We start from the raw sequence: 21950 nt of genomic DNA on the forward strand, positions 1-21950 counted from the left end.
GATGCTCCCTGAAATTATAGATCATCTTCTTAGTATTATTAACTCATCTCTGTCATTAGGACATGTGCCTAAAGCATATAAGGTGGCTGTTATAAGGCCCCTTGTCAAAACACCTCAACTTAACCATAGGGACTTAGCTAACTATAGATCGAATCTACCTTTCATTTCTAAAGTACTTGAAAAGGTTGTTTCATCACAGCTATGTTCCTTCTTCCAAAGGAATGACATCTGTGAAGAATTCCAGTCTGGATTTAGAGCATGTCACAGTACAGAGACTGCTCTGATCAGAGTAACAAATTATTTGCATTTGGCATCTGATCGTGGTTCCATCTCGTTACTTGTGCTGTTAGATCTTAGTGGCGCTTTTGACACCATTGACCACAGCATACTTTTTTTACATAGACTTGAAAATTATATTGGCGTCAGTGGAATAGCATTAAAATGGTTTCGTTCATACCTATCTAACCGTTTTCAGTTTGTAGCAATAAACAATGAGGTGTCACGCAAATCACTAGTCCAGTACGGCGTGCCACAGGGCTCAGTCTTAGGGCCTCTGCTCTTCGCACTGTACATGCTAAGTCTAGTAGGTATAATTAAGAGACACGGAGTTAGCTTTCACTGTTATGCTGATGATACTCAACTCAGTTCACCAGCATAATGGAATGCATTGTCGATATAAAACACTGGATGAGTAGCAACTCTTTATTGTTGAACTTGGACAAAACAGAGTGTTACCGCAATACGTAACAACTTAGAACACTGCTTAACTATTGACGGATGTTCCATAAAACCTTCATCGTCAGCTAGGAATCTGGGCATTTTATTCGATAGTAATCTGTCATTTGAAAACCATGTTGCCAACACCTGCAAAACTTTTTTTCATTTTAAGAATATATCTAAATGATGTCATATGCTGTCACTATCAGATGCAGAGAAGTTAATTCACGCATTCATGACGTCAAGACTAGATTATTGTAATGCACTTTGCCCTGTAGGTTTATTACAAACAAAAAAGTATGAACATATTAGCCCGGTTCTGTCAACCTTGCACTGGTTACCTATTAAGCTTTGCATTAACTTTAAAATCTTGCTTATTACCTATAAAGCCCTACACGGTTTAGCTCCTCAGTACCTGGGTGAGCTTCTATTACTATACAGTTCCCCACATTCACTACACTCTCAGATCTCCGGTCAGTTGGTAATACCTTGAATTTCAAAATCAAGTGCAGGTGGTAGATCATTTTCCTATGTAGTGCCTAAACTTTGGAACAGTCTTCCTAGTACTGTACTGGAGGCAGACACACTCTGACATCTGCTTTAGAATTAAACATTTTTTTGTATTTATTAATATCACTTTAAATGTAACTTATTTACTACTCCATATAGTAATTTATAGTTTGTATGCGTTACCTGTGTTTCTATTTCCTTTATCTTGTATGTGTGCTTCTCTGTAATAACACTGCTGCGTGTGTGCGTTTTTGTTTTGTGTTCATGTGAGTGTGTATGTACCTGTGTGCGTGTGTCTGTGTTTTGTGTGTGAGTGTTTGTGTTTCATGCATGTGCACCGTGTGAGCATGAGCATATGTGGCTGCATGTGTTGGTGTGTGTGTGCCATATACAGGTATATACTGTATATGTATATATATATATTTTTTTTTTTTTTGTGTGTGGTATGTGAAATGGGAGTGAATTTATTCACTCTGTTCTTCATACTTTCCTTTTATGAATGTAATGTTTAGCTTATAGTCATTGTTTCATGTACAGCTTCTTTGTAACAATGAAAATGGTAAAATGCACTATATAAGTAAATTTCAGTTGAGAGTTGAAACATGATTAACACAAAAATCGTGACAGTATTCAGAATATTGTTACATTTAACACTGATGAAGACCTGATGGTGGAAATGTATCAATACACTTTTGGGTGCAGTTATATATATCGATTTGCAGACATTTTGATTGTTTATCTTGTATTTAGCTTTGGGTTTGAGGGATGTGCATGCCTTTTTTGAACTTTTGATTTTACATTTAACAATGCCAGCAAAATCATAATGTATATATGAAGAGATGATAAGTGTTAAAAATACAGTTTCTTCACTAAAACGTTCTTAAGGAGTGTGTTATGTCACAGGTGTCTTCCACCCACTGCTTCCAAATACACGACGCGTGTGTGTGTGTTGCTGTTAATATCTCTCGCGTGGGTTGTAACCATGTTTCCTGTTGACATGTCGGTTGACGATTCTGAATGTAGGTGAAATTTCTTCGACATGTTTTTATCATCTCTGTGCCATACACACGAGACACATCAATGTACACTTGCTTTATCTGGATAAGGCCTTTCCTCAAGCTACATTCATCTGTAGATTTAACACAGCTCTTACGTAGTTGTCTCGGGCAGACCAGCTGGGATAGAGCTGCATGTGGAGCTGTCGCTCTTTCCGGGCCAGTTCGTAGTATTTAGCCTGTTCCTCACGGGTCAGAGCGTGCCACTGTTACGCACAACAAAACATAACACAATAAGTGAATGACAGCTCTCCATCAGTCAGTCTGAAATGCCATGAAAAATCATCTATTCGCTATTCAAGCTACTGAATTGACATGATGGTGTTGTGTGTAAATTCAGACGACAGAGAGGGAAATGGTTTGGACTGACCCGTCGGCCGAGGATCTGGTTGATAGCGGCGCTTTCCTTCAGCGTGCACTCGGCGATGACTTTAGCTCTCATCTCTTTCATGTACAGCATGAAGGCGTTCAGCGGTTTCTTTATTACCGTCTTCTTGGGCTCCTTCTCACGCTTTCCTTCTGGATGAGGCTTTCTGAACATACAAACATCACATAACTACTCAATACTCAATTAAGTAGGTCGTTCATTTGACGATCAATAATCGATCCAATACAATCGTTAAGTAAGGGCTAATGTCCAGGCAGCCGGTTGTTATGGCAGAAATAATCCCCTTCAGTGTGATCAGGACGTGAAGCGGAGGGTCTTGTGTCTCACTCAAGGGGTTTATTTGGCGATAACAGCCGGCTGCTTGTACATTATGCCACTTATTACACGCCTACTTGCCACACGAGAAACAAACTGGACATGAAATGTGAATTGGAAATATTTTATTACCTCATTTTTACCGAACGCAGACCTTCCGCAAGGAAAAGACGTTTAGTTTCGGGTTTAAAGTAAGAAACGACGTTCAAACGGCACGAACAGGCAAATTGGTTTAATCATCTGTAAATATTATGTCATATATGCTATTAAAAGACATATTTATAACTCATTTTGTGTAATATTAAACTGCCCCTCTCAAAATGATTTGCAGCATCTGGGTTACAGGGTGTTATTAGTTTTGAGCGGTTGTTATTTGAAAAGAACCACCCTTGGAACTGGCCAATCAGAATCAAGCATTCAAATGAGCCGTGTAATAAATGAAAATATTATCCATCAAATTTCATTCTCCTGAGCTTACTTCTGCTTAGACTGGTCTTACAAGTTAGTCACCTCATTTTTTTCTTCAAGGCTGCTCATAACTTCTTCAAGTCATGTACATAAAAAGGTTGATTGGTCTTATTGAAATATGAAAAGTAAGACTTGCTAGTCTGTGAGAATAGCTGTTAAGACGCAGTCTGTTTATGCAACTGGCCCCTGGTGTTTCTCAAGTCTCACACGTGTCTCCTCGAGAGATTCAAAACCGATCTCAATAATCATCGTGAGATGAACAGTCAGATCTCCAAACCAGCAGAAGACCAACATCTCTGAGCTATGATGTTAACCCATTCCCTTTCAGATTCAGAGAACTTTATCGTCTATGGCTGAAGATAGAAATTCATCTTAGGTTGAAAGGCTCACATTCAATACAAATCAACAACACACAATATGAGAACAGAATCATCGTTCTAAAACAGACAACTGTCATTTACATATAAATATAAACGTGAAAACTACTGTTGGGCATAATCCTTCAGAATTCTGTTTCAAATATTTACAGCATTGGGGATAAAAGAGCTCCTGTAAGCTTTCTTCCTAGCCTGAGGAATTCTGAACTGGCAACCTGATGGAAGGACCGAAAAGAATCACGGAGGGGATGTGTAAAGTATAATGGAAACTGCTGTTGTATCATAAAGGTCTGAAAGTTGGAGCTCAGTCATTCTAGATCATTTGTTCTTATTTCCAGCGGACAGTAGGCCGTACCAAGACACAATATGAAATGTCAGAACTGATTCCACAAGTGACCGATACACTGTTATCGTAATGTCCCGTCTAACATGAAATCCCAGCAATAAACGTTGTTGTGCTTTCTCATAGGCACAGTTCTTTAACTTTGATACAGCAATTAAAATACTGAAGAAACCTTTTTGTGATTGTTGTGTTATATGGGACAAACTCACAGATACATGCTCCTGTCGAAATGGTCGTGCTCCTGTTTGCCTGAAGCGGGCACTATGGCGGGGTGTGGGATGCCTGTGGGGTGCATGCCCGACTGAAGCATCAGCGAATGAGAAAACCTGCACACACACACACACACACACAGAGTTATTCAAAGTCAACACATACATGACACACACGCCTTAAATGAAATGTGAGGGCATTGTGAATCCAGAACATGAGTGAAGCTGTGGTGTAGTGCTGCTGCTGGTGTTTGAGCGTGTGTTCTTGTGTGGTGTGAGCAGCAGGGGGCGCTGCAGAGCTGAAGCACGCCAAACACAGAGCCATCATAAACTTACACATCACACGTCGAAGCAAACAAACACGCCGTCCCCTTCATGACAAATCTTGTGAAATGCTCTTAGCAGCGCTGATCCTTAAAGCTCAACACGCTCATATTGTCCAGAAATGAGCATTATTACTGTGTGTCAGTGGTTCTCTCCGGGAGCTGAACAGAAAGCCGTCAAGACTCCAGCTGGAGATTGAGTTTTGTGTCCTTCACACGAGAAGAACCAAAGAAAGATGTGCGTCGTCTGTTGACGTTCATTTCCACAGCTTGGACGTATTACTCCTCGTAAGCGTATTAACATGATTTGTTGGTGTAATTCGGGTTTTGAGTAACAAAGGAAGGATTTGATCACGGAACTGATGTCTGATGGGAAAAACCACAGCGATGTGCTGAGAGAACCAAATCCAGAGCCGAGAGAGATGACCAGAGCTTCAGCATCATCAGACGTGACACAAATCATTTACACCAGTTTCAAACAAGCCACGACAGTAAAGGAACACCGTTTTCGAATAAGTGTCATCTTCTGATATGGGATTTCAAAGCTCCGAAGCGTTCAAGGAATCCAGCTCTTCTGTCTTCTGTTGTGGTTTGAGCTTACTTAAGGATGGACTGGGTATTAATGAAGTGAAGAAAACGATCCGAGCAGTACATTCAGTACATACTCAGACTTTCCTTGTTCTCACGTGCCAGAGAACATTTCGATGTCATTACATAAGCTGAAAATATGAAGACATTTACCAAGCCACTGGAGTCATTTAGAGGACTCTGATGATGTTTGGGCTTTTTATAATCACATGAGATGCCATGTTGAGAATATGATCACTAACATCAGCATTTGACAGCATTCAAATATAGCACCATCCCTTCACATGATAGCGTTTCACATGGTTTTGCTGTAAAAGCAGAAAGAACAGTAGCGGGTTGTGGCACTGACAGGAACAGGAAGTGACATCAGCTGCGACAGACACACGGCAGAAGCGCTGGGCGGAGCGTCCGCACACACACACACACACACGCACACACACGCACACGCACGCACGTGTAAGGCAATGCGGTCAGCCGGTGGCGCTCTGATACTCTACCTGGGGTAAGATGAGCCGGCCTGGAGACTGGAGGAGAACGACTGCCGGAAACCACAGGAGGGAAGAGGATAGACGGGCTGATTGGACCTGCGGGTCCAGCGTGAGAATGAACGAGGAGGGGAAGACGGTTAAACGCGCGATCAAACCTCCTACAGACATCAGGAACTAAAGGCTCTCTCAATGAACAGGGGCCTCATTTATAAAACGTGAAAACGTTCATATTTATAAAAAAGGTCTTTGACGTGGAAAAGTGCTTAGCGCCACGTCGGGGTCTGAGCAGACGTACGCACTTTTGCTTGTCCGAGTGCTGCAGGTTTTTGGAAATAGAAGTCATTCTTGCCGCTCGTAAAGGACATGAGCTCTTTCATATATCAATGACATAATTTAGACATCATTAAAGGCGGAGATCTGAAACTGTTCAGCTGCGCGTACGCTAGTCCGTTCTGTGACACATACACACTTTAAGAAATGATCGTAAAATCCAATTCAGGACGGTTTCTACGCAACATTTGATAAATGAGGCCCCTGATCTGATCCCGAGCCCCCCGACCTGATGACCCCCCACACATCATTCTCATTCTCCGCCGGTTTCATATGCTCAGACGACTCTAAACGTCAGCAGTTAGTGCAGCAGATGATAAGAACTGATCTCTGCTCCAGCATCACACACACACACACACACACACACACACACACACACACACACACACACTCTGAAATACAATCACAGCTTGTGCTGAAATATTCTCCATAATGATGGTAATATTTCTTGAATACTAACGAAATAGAAAAGTCTGCTTTGGGAAGAGCAGAGCTATGGAAAGAATGAAACGCTAATGGTTATTATCACTCTAGAAAAGGTGGTTCTGATGAACTCCAGACGCAAGTTCTTCTGCTGTGTTCAGTGTGAGGGGTTTTTAATGAAAGTGTTGTGCTGTTGAAGTGCATCAGTGAAGGACCTGAAGCTCTTACCAGTTCATGGGTGGAGTGATCTGACCCTGAGGCAGCGAGTAAAAGCCGGAGATCTCCTGTGATTGATGTCTCTGAACACCTGCAGGACAAAGAGAGTCACATGATGACCCGACCCAGTTATTAACCCAATGAGAACCTGCCATTACACAGCTCATCCGTGAAGCCCGCAGACGCTGTTCCCGCGCTCTGGTTTTATCCTGCAGTACACCACAACTGTTCACAAACTGATCACGGCCATCCCGTGACTACAATATGCCGTCTGACGGTCACAACCTTCAAATGTGTTTTAACAGCAATAATGAGAAGTGTTTATCATCTGCATCAGATGCCATAGTCATTTTAATCACCATTTTTATTATGATCATTGTCCTAATCATGCATCAGATTCATAGTCATCATCACAGTCCTTTCTGTAATATCAGAAGAAATACTCTTAAAAAGTGAAGTCTTTTAAAAAGAAGCGATGTTTTCTTGCTCTTTCATAGCTCAGGACATCTGACGGTAAGTACTCTTGATGTTCAGATGTTAATGATGATGATCAGAAGTAGGACAGCCGTAGAACTGTATAAGTCATGTTTAAGTTCATATAAAGTTGACTTGTAAATGTAGATGTGGCAAATGGACTCGTCTGGTGTTGTCAGAGGTCAGGACAGCAGTTTCTGGTTTCATTTCGAAAACGACTTAACATACCTACAGGGAAAATCACATTTCTGTCAAAATGTCCTTAATAATGCAATAGACACTAGCTGCTGTGGAAACAAGGTCTTATTCCACAAGTGAATAATCTCACCTTCAGTATTTTCACCCGCATGAGTCTATTAGAAGGAATAGCTTAAGACTTGACGTACCTGAACAACGACCAGGGAAAACCAAATTATTCCATGTTTTTTTATCACAGATATCAAGCATCATGATCTCAGTTTGCGTTGCATTGAGCTGAGCTGTTTCCTTATAATGGACTTCTATGGAGGAGAAAACACGAGACGTGACCTTATTCAGCTTACCAGTGGAATAACGGCTCGTTCTCTTGACAACAGCTTGTGTTTATTACAAGAACATTCTGACGGACATTAAACCGGAAACTGACGTCCCAACTTCTGACAACATCGAAAGTTCATCACTACGATTGTGTCCATTTGAGATGAGATTGAGGTACTGTCAAATATCTCGAGAGGAAACAAATGAGATCTGATTTTCGGAGGGGCTGGTGTTACAGCACAGAATCATGTGTGGAAATAGTTGATAGAATCATGATGTGTGTGACACTTAAACATGAAAGAGTTTGGCTGAATTCTCTCTGTGTTTTTCCAGAGGAAGTCATTTGTCAACAGTGAGCGGCGCCTGAAGCCGTGCGTGTGTGTGTGTGTGTGCTGAAGAATGCCACTCAATGACTATCATTTACATTCGCTCAGGGCCTTCAATAAATCCTCTGTTGGTATGTGATGGAGTAAAGCTGCTCGACCTGTGAACATCAGCTTCATTCCCGACAGTGCACAACACATTCTACTTTACTAAATGAACTACGTGACATTACTATCATGACACACAAGCCCAGAACATGTATTTTGAATGACTTAAAATCTGGAAAAAACACTTCCCTGATACATAATGACTGCACAATATTGTTTTTGTATTGCAGTAATGAGAAATGGAGGAGGGGAAATTGTCATGATAATGTCACATTGTGATTGTTTTAATAAAACCTTGTGATTATTTTAAGAATGTTAAAAAAGTTTTTTGCATAATCTATTTTTTTATATTATTTTGGTAACACTTTACAATAAGGTGCTATTTGTTAACAATTGTTTAATGCATTAGCTAACATGAACTAACAACGAACAATATTTCTACAGCATTTATTAATATTACTACATGTTAATTTCAGCATTTATAAATACATTATTAAAATCAAACGTTGTCACTGTTAACATTAGTTAATGCACCATGAACTAACACGAATAGCTGTATTGACATGAACTAACATTAACAAGGATTAATAAATGCTGAAAAACGAAATTGTTCATTGTTAGATAATGTTAGCTAATGCATTTACTAATGTTAACTAATAGCAGCTTATTGTAAAGTGTTACCATTATTTTTTATATTTTTATGTGATTACAGATTGCAGAAACTAGAAAAAAAGAGATTTTTAAAAAATAAACACTTTAGAGCGTTTATTTAAAGAGTTCATTGGAAAAAACCGATAACGTTTTAAAAAATGTGAAAAATCATGTTTTTATTGTGCATTCCAGGTAACATCAATCAAACTGCAGTTGAGGTGTTTTGATTAAATAATAATAAATAAATAAAAAAACAGCTCACTAACACAACAAAACAAAATAAAGACATGATTTTTGAAAATGTTTAAAAACAGAGTTACGTATCTGCAAATAAACTCTTGGTTTTATGTTAAAATATAAGACATTACACTGCATACTCGCCTCTATGAAGCCTATGAAAGTGAAACCGATGTGATGCTGAGATGACTGGACCACAAACTCAGAAAAAAACACCATCGCGATATCAAACAAAGTACAGTAACACAGGTTCAACTTTCATGTACAAGTCCTTCTCACCCGTGTTAAGATCATCATGAGTCAGGTCAATACACACACACACACACACACACACACACACACACACACACACACACACAGAACACATGTCCATCACTAACACATGTGACAGCACCCGAGAGCATCACCAGAAAAATATCGGAGTAGACAACCAAATAACATCTGTGGGAAGTTGATTTATAAAATGCTTCTGGAAACGATTCTTAGGTGTTCAGAAGTGGCCCGACTGAAGTGTTAATAAACAAATCCATGAAATAGAATGGGAGGAGGAGACATACTGTACCTGCGAAAGCAAAGAAGTGAGGGGAATGAAGTTTGGGAGAAAGTTGTACCTGTTTTCTGACTGATGTCAGTGGGGATGTGAGTCGGGCTGGGACTGAAGTGATCGTAGGGCAGAAGAGAAGTCAGAGGATGCATTCCCTGCTGAACCACCGACACCTTGTTGGACTGAAACACACACACACACACACACACACACACACACACACACGTACACGCGTCAGTTCAAATGTCTGAAAGCACGTCAGATGTGGAATCCATTGGCTGAAAGAATCAATGGGTGGATCAATACGCCTTTGATGATGAAGGCCAGCAGCACAACAGCTTGTTTGCTTTCATGTTTCTGTTTACAAATGACTTTCAATAACTCATGTGAAATCCACTTTTCTAATGCTAACAGCGTGTTGTTTGACATGAGATGTCACGGCGGTTGCGTGGTTGGAAGCAGCCGCATTTCTTGGCCAAACTTCTGACTGTTGTTCTTTCATACGGGCTTCTTTTCATCTGAACAGTGTGCGAGAGAGAGTTTACTGGAGAATCTGACAGATGATGTGTGGACACAGTTAAGAGAACACTTGATTGTCTCACTCTGTCTTTCATAATGAAGAAAAGATGGAGATCATGAAACACTTCTTCCGCACACCTCAATATCCCAACATCACACCCTGAGATCTAAGAAAATCATCCTCTTCAGATTTGTTTATCATTCCTTAAGTTCAATTCAGTACACCATATACAACCGTGATACATAAAAATGTTTTGAAGAATTGTGCAAACTGAAAATAACTTTTTTTTGCAGCAAGTGAAAGACAGTTTGATATGAGGTGTGTAATTAGGACTGGGTATCGATTCCGATGTTCCGATTCCATTAGATTCTCGATCCGAGTCATTGATTATAGATTTAATACAAATCCTATAGATATTTCTAAAGCAGATCAGTAAACATCAGATAACAACGGTGAATTAAAAAATGAAATGAAGAGCCACAAACCTGTATATTAAACTTTAAACACACTTGGGTATATTAAACCAGAACAGACGCATACCTTGATCAAACAGGATCAGGTTATTTTACATTTAAGATACAGTATAACAAACAAAATGTCACAAAATTAGCAGTAAAGAGAGGCTGCAATCATATGAACCGCTGCCTTTTATGTAAATCCGCCAGGTTAATGAAGCTATGAATGAAGGATTCGCTCCCTGTTGTTATATCCACCCGTTGTTAAAATAAAAGTGACATCTAGTGGATAGTAGTAGCTATAACATTCACGTTAATGAATGTCCAGTATGGGATTCCTTTTGTGCCAATAAAAATGAACGCAAACTTTTAAAAAACGAACAAAAAAATACAATGAGAAAGAAAATAAACACTTTGATAATGAAAACAATGAACTTAATTGCAAGAATGTGACATGATTTTCAAATAAACTGCTATTTTTCTTAACAATTTTCTAAGTTTCGTTTTTGCAAATAATAGTTTTGAATTTGCTGCTAGATTTTTCATTTGCGCTTTCCGAGTTTTGGTTTACGCTTCTCAAGTTTTCGTTCGCCTTTCTGGCACAAATCTCACGTGTGGGCGGGACTTATGGCCGCTTTACGCTGATTGGCAAGTGAGTTTTTGATTGACAGCTCCCTGACAAGGAAGTCGATACTGAAGACAGTACAGTGCAACGAATCTTAGAGAACGATCTGCACGCTGTTATCTTTATTGTTTGTACTTAAAACTACTTTCTTATTTAGTTAGATATTAGTAATTGGTATTTGAAGTTGGTAAGTCATGCGCGGTGTGGATCCAAGCGTCCTCCTCATCCTATAAATGAATGTAATTCAGATAATAAAGAAAATCACTAAAAGTTTTATTCCTGTACAGTAGCAATTCTGTCTTTACTAAGCGCGTTCATTGTGTGCTTTATATTTTTTGTCAGGTATTATTTTATGGACTATTAAGATAATTTTCTTAAAAAGGAACAAACAACTTGCATTATAACATCCAATAAAGACACGTTACAGATTATTGGGTTGTGAGAAATTAACGTGCTAAATGAAAGCATTGCTGCATAGTTACTGTACAGAGAAACTTTTAGCGATTTTATTATCTCGGTTACATAAATGTACCTGAGGGTGACTTGTGTCCAGCTGAGGAGGAGGATGACGATGTCGCTCTTGCATACAGTCTCCTTTTAAAGAATTAAGTCCACTTATAAGTCAAGTACTGTATCTTTCTTTTTAAACTCATGGTGAATGTACAGTATTATAACCCTTTCTTTACATTCACAGAAAGTACACCTCATGAAACAGTACCAATACATTCAAATGACATTTATGTTTTTTAAACGCTACAACAAAACAAATTCATAAGGTGACACAATTAGAGGCCTTTAGAGTGTTTTATTCATTTAGTCTGCCTCTTGCAAACAACAATTTCATTATGTATTTACACACCTACATAAAACAGGTTAAAGAAAAGCAGAAGAGAGACTTCTTAAAATATAAACAAACATTTACAGATAGAAACAATACATAAAATGCCACCACAATTATAATCTATAAATAAAAAATATGAACTGGAAGCAAAACACTTTTTTGTATAGTTTAGGGCTGTGCAATTAATCGAAAATTAATCGTAATGGTCAATTTTGGCCTTCAACAATTACAAAAACAAAATAATCGAGGCAAAACGATTATTGTGTCGCATTCCATTTTGCAAGGATCCTCTCTTTTCTTGTGGTATAAATCCACAGCGCACCCCTTTCCTTACAGTGGTTCAGCTGTGCTATTTCTTTACATTTATTTTGCAGTTGAATTCACAGTTTAAAAGCCAAGTTTTCATTTTTTCTATGTTGTTTTAAAAGTTAATGAGTAATCGTGTTAAATAATCGGGATCTCAATATTGGCCAACATAATCGTGATCATGATTTTTGTCATAATCGAGCAGCCCTAGTATATCTCCTCAAAACTCACTAGGCGTCTCGTTTTCCTGATATCATTGTAATGATAAATTATAGACTGCTGTCTTGACGGCCTCTAAACCCACGTAAAGTTGCATGTGAATATGGCTAACGTTATCTATCCTGTATTTGCTCGACGTTGGATTGTTGTTACGGCGTGATAGAGCCTGGAAGCGTGTCCCACTTTTAAGTGCGTTAAAGTTGGCAACCCTGCTAATATACTAACAAAATAAGAAAGTAATTTAAGTACAAACACTAAAACAATACAATACAGAAAACCGCAAACAGATTGCTCTCTAATCCGCTGCACTGTCTTCAGTACTGACTTTCTGGTCAGGGAGCTGTCAATCCAAATCTCACTAACCAATCAGAGTAAAGCGGCCATAAATCCCGCCCACACGTGAGATTTGTGCCAGAAAGGCGAACGAAAACTTGAGAAGCGTAAACGAAAACTCGGAAAACGCAAATGAAAAATCGAGCAGCGACTTCAAAACTATTATTTGCAAAAACGAAACTTAGAAAATTGTTAAGAAAAATAGCAGTTTATTTGAAAATCATGTCACATTCTTGCAATTGAGTTCATTGTTTTCATTATCAAAGTGTTTTTTTTCTTTCTCATTGTATTTTTTTGTTCGTTTTTTAAAAGTTTGCGTTCATTTTTATTGGCACAAAAGGAATCCCATAGTCCAGTGCTTGCGGAAATATGAAAGAAAAGAAAATCGATTCACGGCTTTTGAGAATCGATATCGAATCGACCGCATTTTAAAAAAAAAACGATGAATGGATTTTTCGATCATTTTTTGCCCAGCCCTATTTGTAATGGAGACGGATGTATTTGCATGTGCTTGTTTCCTTTAATCCGGTGTTTGTTTGAACAGGAATGAGTTGGTGTGATGAGCGGTGGAGGACACAAACACTTTAGTGTCTAATGTATTCACAGCTTTTAAAAATGTGCTTTATTGAAGAGGAAATTAAAGGGCTTTGAGTGGTACGTCTTTAATCTCCGTCTGAACACCGATGTGATGTGTGCCGTGCGTGCGTGCGTCTCAATGACACGTTTGATGTCATCACACTGAATTCATTCAGCTCTTTGTCTCTGGTGATAATACTTCCATAGCATCTGTTTATTAGCGCTGTTTCCTAAAGCTCTTTTAACCCTGAGTTTTAAACTTCACATAGAAATATCACACCGTACATTTATTCAGTTAACAACACAGACGTATGCGTCAGCTGAACCCTGTGAGATTTAACATGTTTTTCAAGTTATGGAAACAACTGGTATATACAGTACACTGGTGGACATACAGTGCTCTCAAACCCTGTTCTAAGCAAAAGGACTAATGGATTGATAAACCCACAGAGAAAAAGGACCACTACATCATAGACATTACATTACATTTATTCATTTGGCAGACGCTTTTATCCAAAGCGACTTACAAGCTGGAGAGCATATAAACAGACTTACAGACTTCTTAACTTGGAACAACAAGCATCCATCCCAAATACCCTAACAACACCCGAGCAATAAAACATAAACATACGAGTCTCTATATTAATATAATAAATTCACTGTTTTCTCTACAGCCACTGTAAGAATAAAGAAAATCACGCTAAAACTCTGAATCTCAACGAGATGAAGTATAAATAAAGGTCAAGATTCGGCAAAAAAATACCATGAGATCCGACACACTAGAAATGTTTCAAATAAACACATTTAAATGAATTTAATCAAATGACTTAAGTTCTGTTTACATGTAACTAAACACCGTGATCTGATTGATTCATACATTATATTCAAATCTGTGCAAGAACACAGCGTCGATCGAGTTCATGCTTTATCTTGACATTTGACAGACGCTTTTATCCAAAGCTAGAACCATTCGTTTCTTAGTATTTGCAAGCCCTGGGATCGAACCCATGACCTTGGCGTTGCTAGCGCCATGCTCTTACCACTGAGCCACAGGAAAGCTTAAGAAGTTTTAAGATGTGGAATGGAAACAAAATGTTCAAATCATTCATGTTTTGCGTTATATAATTAATGAAAGAACACAAGAATACGTGGATTCAAACGTTTCCATGCTTCATTTTCCTGTCGATCAGATGATGGATTATGTAAATGTAGCTACGTACAGATGTTGGAAAACATTAGAAAGGAAAGAGAGTATAATTTCAGGACAAGCGGAAAAATGAAAGCATGAAAGTGGTTGTGCCTCATCACCTGTGGACACATGTGTTTTTGTACATTTCAGGTAAGTTTCCTTTGATCCAGAATGTGCGAAGAGTCACGAAGAGCACGCGCTTCAGACATAACTTTACTGTAACTGAGAAAAAAACTCTGTTTCCTGTCTGAGTGAAAGTGAGATAAGCAAAATTTCCACAGTGGTCTCGAAAGGCTGTGTATCTATTCCTGTTGCCTTGCGTGGGTTTATTAGAATCGAGGTCAATTTCATTTAGATTCCTCCTAAAACACAGCAAACGAGTCGAAAATGAATGTGAGACATGAATGTGGACCCGACCCGCTCCCAAACGTTCCGCATGACACCGCGTCTCTCCGTGGCACTACGCCACAATCTGGAAATAATTGGGCATGTGTAAGACGGGAAAATGACTGCCACTTAGCTGGAGGTTTGAGGAACTTCAAAGGAAATGCAGACATAACAACAGAGGCATGTTTAAACAGAGCCCACCTCACCGACACACATGTGCTTTCAGTGCATTTCATCTGTCGTACATACACAAAGCCACTGCACCCTTCTTTACAGTCCAATGTAGAAAAAAATCATGGGAGAACAGCTCTTAAAGGAACAGTAAATACAATTCAACTTTTCAAATCCTGTACATTATTGCTGTCCTTCTGAAACCTCAGCTGTCCAAATGAGCTGTTTTTCAGGAAATGGATAAAACACTGTACTTTTTTATTTGATTAAATACTGTTTTGTCAAAGTTAACAGGTACTTCTTTAAATATGTTTATTGGTTACACTGTAAAAAAATCTTCCGGCAGCCGGGGTGCCAGTAAAATGCCGTAGTTTTGTCACGTTTTTTTTCCCTCAAAAGTACACTGTTGAAAAATCCTGTAAAAAAGTGGACATTTTCCACACTGTATAAAAATCCGTAAAAATATGGCACCATACTAAGGTATTCATATAAAGGACATTTCTGTATTGAAATTTACACTCCCTTGCATTGTGTTTCAGCAATAACGGACATCAAGTACCGGCAGAAAATTACCTGTGCATTTCCATTACTTTTTTTACAGTGTGGCAGCTTGGGCACCAGTAAAATACTGTAAAATAACCGTTTTCTCACGTAAATGAACATGTTTTTCGTGAAAATTTGCAGTCTTTTTCTGTAAAAAAATATGGAAAACAGTAAAGTTTGTACAGTGTAAATAATTAGAAAAACCCAGTGACTAATATCAAAATCACAAAATATGGAGACATGAGGTTTCAAAAGGACAGCAGTGATGTGAGTCTTTCTTCAGTGAAACACTTACATTTAGTCACATAGCAGACGCTTTTCTCCAAAGCCACTTACAGATGAGGGAAACAATGGAAGCAATTGGTACACAACATAAGGTCAACAAAACTGGGCTCACAAAGCCTACCACAGTATACAGAGCTAAGTTCTGTTTTTTTATATAGAAAGAGTAGAAAAGAGATAGAAGTCAGAACTGATCAGTCAGGTGTTGACGGAAGAGATGTGTTTTCAGACGGTTCTTAAAGATGGCCACAGAACCTGCTGATCTTGTAGCAGCGGGCAGATCATTCCACAAATGAGATGGTTTGAGAAATGTCTCCGTGGTTTTGTGTACATACGATGGAAGTCAATGAGGTTCAATGCTGTTCGGTTACCAACATTCTTTAAAATGTCTTCTTTTGTGTTCTTAAGAAGAAAGTTATAGAGGTTTGACACGACATGAAGGCAAATAAACGATGACAGATTTTCCATTTTTGTCTGAACTATTACTTCAACATTTACTGTAGGCTTGAGCGGTCCTGTATTACATACAGTAGTTACACATGCTCGAGCGAGTTGTGCTTTGGGTCTTTTTCTCTCACTGTCACAAGACGTCTTCTGTGAATGTTTTGGAAAGTTTTGATGGTTTTAATGGTCAAAGTGTGTTCTTGTTGCCTAAAACAAAGCACCGTAACACCCATTAAAACAAAGTGACACTTAGACAACATTTCACCCAGTGTACAACTAAGCCTTCAAGTGTACAACGATCATGAAATAAACCAATATTAATTCCAATCATCAAAATGATATTATTGCATGAGAGCAGTAGGTTTAAGTTTGTAGCAGAAACGTGTCAAAATAAATTTGAATTAAAGTCAAATCTTTTTCAAATGATTAAGCCTAAACCCAAAAGTGTTCGTTTGTGCCCCGCTCTCCCCTACATTTACATTCAGTAGCCATACGGTCATACAGAGAAATAAAATAAAGCGAAATAAAAATGATTTCTAAACATTCTTTGTCATTAACTGTAACGATCTGATCTCTAGCATCTTCAGCTCAAGTGTTTATTTTCATGCATCGTCATACGGTTGCGAAAAGAGAACTATATCAATGACTCGTCAAAATACTTCGATAAAACGTGGCTTGAGAAATAATAAGCAAACACCAGAGGACCAACAAAGTAAATAAACAAATAATCAGAAAGACAAACAAAAGCTTATTCATCACACGAGTTGTACTCTTAAACTAGTCTCTAGAACAACAACTGTAGACTTTGATGAATTGGTTTGTTTACAGTCACACGAAGAGATAAAGACAAATAATTCACAGGATCCTGAAAACATCTATGGGACGCGTCACAGCACATTGAACGTTTGGCCTGTGGTTTGAAGAAGTAAATACGTTTAACTTTGAAAAGAACAGTGTTGTTATTATTATGATTGAAACTTGTCTTGTCTTGATGTCATGATGATAAAAACAGACTTCTGTGAGTCACCATAAGCATCACAAGCACTTTAAAACCAGACAAAACATTTGATGGACATTTGTGTCATTACACAGACCGAAAATCAAGAGGAAAACATGTGGAGACGACGCTGGACGCAGGCGCTGAAGTGAAGAGCCAGTCAAACTGAAAGCGGTGTTTATGAGACGCTCAGTACCCGAGGGAAACACCCCTCGCCCAAGCAGAACGAGAAAAAAAAACCACGCTAGACTCTACGTTACTTGGAAATGCAGAAAAACACAGATTTGGCCGAATTTACGCACAGACGTGCCAAATATGCCTGTGACAAAAGTGATGATTGAATTAGTCTAAGGGTTTTTCTCAAGGTGCTTTCGAGAAGGTTTTGCTTGAAAATCAGATATACTATGGTCTGTTCAGAGGAGACAGTGAGAGCTTTGTCTTTATTAAACTCAAGCTTCAAGTCTTGACTTCACGACAACCTTTTTTTACCTATTATGTAGATTTCATTTGCAGCTTGGTATTCAACACTCTCAAAATGTGTATAACAGATGTAATTGTGAATCCATGTGTGTTCCAAGCATGATCTACACCAGCACTGAATCAACTTTCTGTCTTTCTCACCATGTAAATGTAACTGTGAGAAATATCCAATTGCTCAAAAGATTCAATTCTATTCCTTCTCAAAGTGCACAAAACACAAATCCCGCTGTAGCAGACAGAAGATGTCAGGAGGAGACGCAGCGTACACACCTCGCCCTCCCTGGGCCGCTGATGATGATGATAATAACAGCAGCATCACACACTCAACACAGATGAAAGACAACACACACTGTAAAACAATGAGTGATGCCCCTGGGAAACTCTCTCTGTGTGTGTGTTTGTGTGTGTCTTTACTAATGGCCACAACATCAAAGGCTGGAGTCAGAAGAAGGACGGTGAAGTGTGACATTAACACCCTGAGAACATGACGAGAGCACCGTTAAACGGTATCCATACTAGGGTTAATTTCGTTAACGAAAAGAATGACGAAAAATATTCATCAACCACTTTCCCAGGACGAAGACGAGACGATGACGAGACGAAAAGTAAGGCCATTAAACGACAGCGGATACTTTTTCAGCACGCAACATCGTTGACGAAAAATGATGAGACTAAAATGTAGTTATAAAAATAAAAACGTACCTAAAAACTCTTTTGAGTCTTTGTCGAAAAAAAATAGAAGATAAATATTACAGATTTTTGTGCGAGCCTCTGCTGTACGAGCGTTCGTGTTTGCGGTCGCCACATAACAGGAGTTTAGATCCCCCAAACAGGGATGAAAGGTTAAAAAAGTATACGTTTTCAGTTTTCCGCCAATGCTCTCACCGTGGAGGCGCCATTGAGGAAGAATCTCAAGTCAATAAACAAGAGTTTAGCGATCTCCAGCCGGTCTGTGATCTCTTTGGCCTGTATCACGAAGCCGGTTTGGGTTTCTCCCCAGGTAAGTTCGCGTTTAGTTTGAGCATAGTCCGAGTTTTCAGGCTCAAGAAGGTAGATTGGTTTTGAGCGGGTTTCGTCACCATGGTAACTTAAGCTACACGGCTAACCTGCAGGTTTTATTCTGGGTTAGAGATCGCAAACCAAAAACTGGACCACTCAGCTGCGAGAAAAGTGACGTGACACAGTGAAGCCACTCCCCACATACCTCTCGCTCCAAATTAAAAAAAGTTTAAAGTGATAATATGTTAGAGAGAAAATCTTTTGCTACTAAGTGTTTATTTGTATTTTATATTTGCATTTATTGATTATAATTTAAAACACATTCATATAATTATTATATGAGTCGATAATTCATATTAATTAATTAGCATTTAAATGAATATAACTATATTCGTCAGTGTTATATATATATCAGTGTTTGTTCACCTCGCTTCGTGATAGAGGCCACTGAGCTGCTCGAGCCGCGTTGATCTCCACTGCATTGTTTCTTTGCGATTGTGGTTGCTGAATAAAGACATCCCACATCGCAGAACTGTGAGTTCGTTCGCGACCTTCCGATGGTTCTCCTTCACGGTCAGTCGCGTTGTTTCCGGGGAGTTGTCAATATTTTGCAGAAGACGCTAGTAATTTGCGGGAGAACTTAAGGAAGAGGTTGGATGTCTATGAACAGGCCTATGCACTTATCAGACCTCTGTGGAAATACTTCTTAGATGAAGCTAGATTAAGTTGAATAAACTATGCACATGATTTGTCATTCTATTGATTTGTGCTTATTTGTGTAAGAAATACTTATAATGAAATTTAAAAACTAATTTCTCAAACGACAACAATCACTGTAATTATAATTTTTAGCAAAATACCAAATTTGATCATTTTAACCATTATACAGCATGACAAAAATGTTTGTATTGACTAAAACGAGACGAAAACGCATAGACATTTAGTCGACTAAATTGGACTAAACAAAAACAGGACAAGGATGACTAAATAAGATAAAAACTAAAAGGTGTATTCGTCGTGGAACTAAAACTAAAGCCCTATTCGCACGGGATTAGTATTATCTGGGGACCTCGTGTGAAATGACCTCCCCACATCTGTATTTCATGTGACGCATTCGCACGGGATAAGTGAAGCCGGACAAATTTACGGACTTATTTCCCGGATATGATGGCAAGGCTTTGCATATAGTTTGTATAGCCTATAGTTGTATGGTGTCAGCATTTGAGACCCTCGTGGAAACTCGTAACATTTGAGACCCACGATCGTGGTGATCTATCCGGTCGCGGGTCTCAAATATTACGAATTTCCATGAGAAATAACAAAACGGGAGACTCCCGGCCACAACGACAGTGTTGGCAGGTATGGATATGACCCAGCACCCGAAATAATATCAAAACACTTCAACACAGCCTCCAATATTCGTAACCGGTGGGTAAAACGTTATATGAGCACACCAAATCACAGAGATGCCGATTCGCACGGGACTAATATTATCACAGGACCTCGGTGTTCTTCAAAATATGGTAGGTAACTTGTGGGGGAATTTTTACTTTACAAATTACAGACATGGCCGATTCACACGGGATTAAGATCACAGACAACCTCTGCAATTATTACAAATGACTAGAGGTCCCCAGGTCATACTAATCCCGTGCGAATAGGGCTAAAGACTAAAATTTAAAATAGCTGAAAAAATGAACACTATTCCATACAGACCTTCCTGTCCAAAATATACCAAAACAACAGTTCAGCTAAATGTATTTCAATGCCAAGGATGACACTCATTTAAGAATAATGTTGAACAAAACGTTTTGATCAAGCGTAGCGTCAGTTCTGGCACGTCATCAGCCGATCACATCAGGTGCAGCTAATCAATATTCTTAGCTCCTTATCAGCTGCTCAATCGTGCCACACTCAAAACCCACCTCCATCCCCATCTCCACAATATCTGCCACATCATTTGAATTGAATCCTGTTACGCATCACGAACTGTTCGTCGCTGCGCTCCCACTCTGTCCATGCATGGACAAGCAGAGAGTTTGCCCAGAACAGTCTCACTCCACCAACCTTAAATATTGCTATTGTTTAAATATTTGATGACAGAAATGTGCTTTAATCTCTCTTTATCACATTAAAAACACCTCACTGAGAAACGCCTGAAAATCCAGATGCTTGTACTGTCCTTTCAAATGTCTGATGTGTTTTGATTTTTGACTAGTAACAGCCTTTACAAACACAGGATTATGCATCTAAATGTTTCAAATGAGCTCAGTTCAAATTATATAAACACGTGACATCGTGTGATAGGCGTTTCTTAAACTTACAGAACTGAGCCAGCTGAAGACTTTACATGCAACCAGTGACTAAAACTGGTGTTAAACTGCTATTATTCATGTTCTCATGATGTTTCAGAACCCCCCCCCCCCCCCACACACACACACACTGCTCTTTGAATGCTTCTGAGATAAACAGCCACTGATATCAGCTCATGATAGATGTCTTTCCATGTCAAACAGGGACAGGAGCAAACATTTAAAAACATGTTTCAAGACGAGGAGTGAGAAGACTTCTGCTGTGTGGGGGAATGAATCTCTTTCATGTGGTATAATTTATTCTCTCTGATTAATTCACTTTAGTGCACTGGATGAAGTGGAACAGAGAGGAGCTGCAGCGCTTTCACTGCACGACACCCGCTGGGTCGGGCCCACAAAACAGCCCTGACGTTCCCATGGTTACTGCAGCCTGTGCGGTCTGTCTGCCCTCCAATCTGTGCTCGATGATGACACACACGCAGACATCTCTGATCGCAGGTCAGCAACGCTTCATTCATTCATTCATTCATTCAGAGTGTACGTGTTCTAAAGTTTAGATTCATTACAGTGAGACACCTGTACTGGAGGCCAGAAAATAAATCACGAAAACGCTGCCACCAATGACTAAATCATTTATGTATCTTTCTGCCTTCTGTATTTTATCGCTA

General features: G+C 39.1%; 1 protein-coding gene across 8 annotated transcripts in view; it reads right to left on the bottom strand.

Moving 5' to 3' along the window:
• Window positions 1–21950, bottom strand: part of tcf7 (transcription factor 7) — a 53341-nt gene that overhangs the window by 12276 nt on the left and 19115 nt on the right. For 6 of the 8 annotated variants that reach the window (XM_057361031.1, XM_057361034.1, XM_057361030.1 and 3 more), the window contains exons 4-9: window positions 9671–9785; window positions 6763–6841; window positions 5791–5877; window positions 4383–4499; window positions 2653–2815; window positions 2381–2488 (exon numbers count right to left, since the gene is read on the bottom strand). In XM_057361031.1, the coding sequence (XP_057217014.1) occupies window positions 2381–2488; window positions 2653–2815; window positions 4383–4499; window positions 5791–5877; window positions 6763–6841; window positions 9671–9785 (669 nt within the window). The remainder of the gene's footprint in view (window positions 1–2380; window positions 2489–2652; window positions 2816–4382; window positions 4500–5790; window positions 5878–6762; window positions 6842–9670; window positions 9786–21950) is intronic. The other 2 variants (XM_057361035.1, XM_057361033.1) reach the window with 1 other exon arrangement.

The sequence above is a fragment of the Triplophysa rosa genome, linkage group LG19 (genome assembly GCF_024868665.1).
Source record: "Triplophysa rosa linkage group LG19, Trosa_1v2, whole genome shotgun sequence".
Lineage (NCBI taxonomy): Eukaryota > Metazoa > Chordata > Actinopteri > Cypriniformes > Nemacheilidae > Triplophysa > Triplophysa rosa.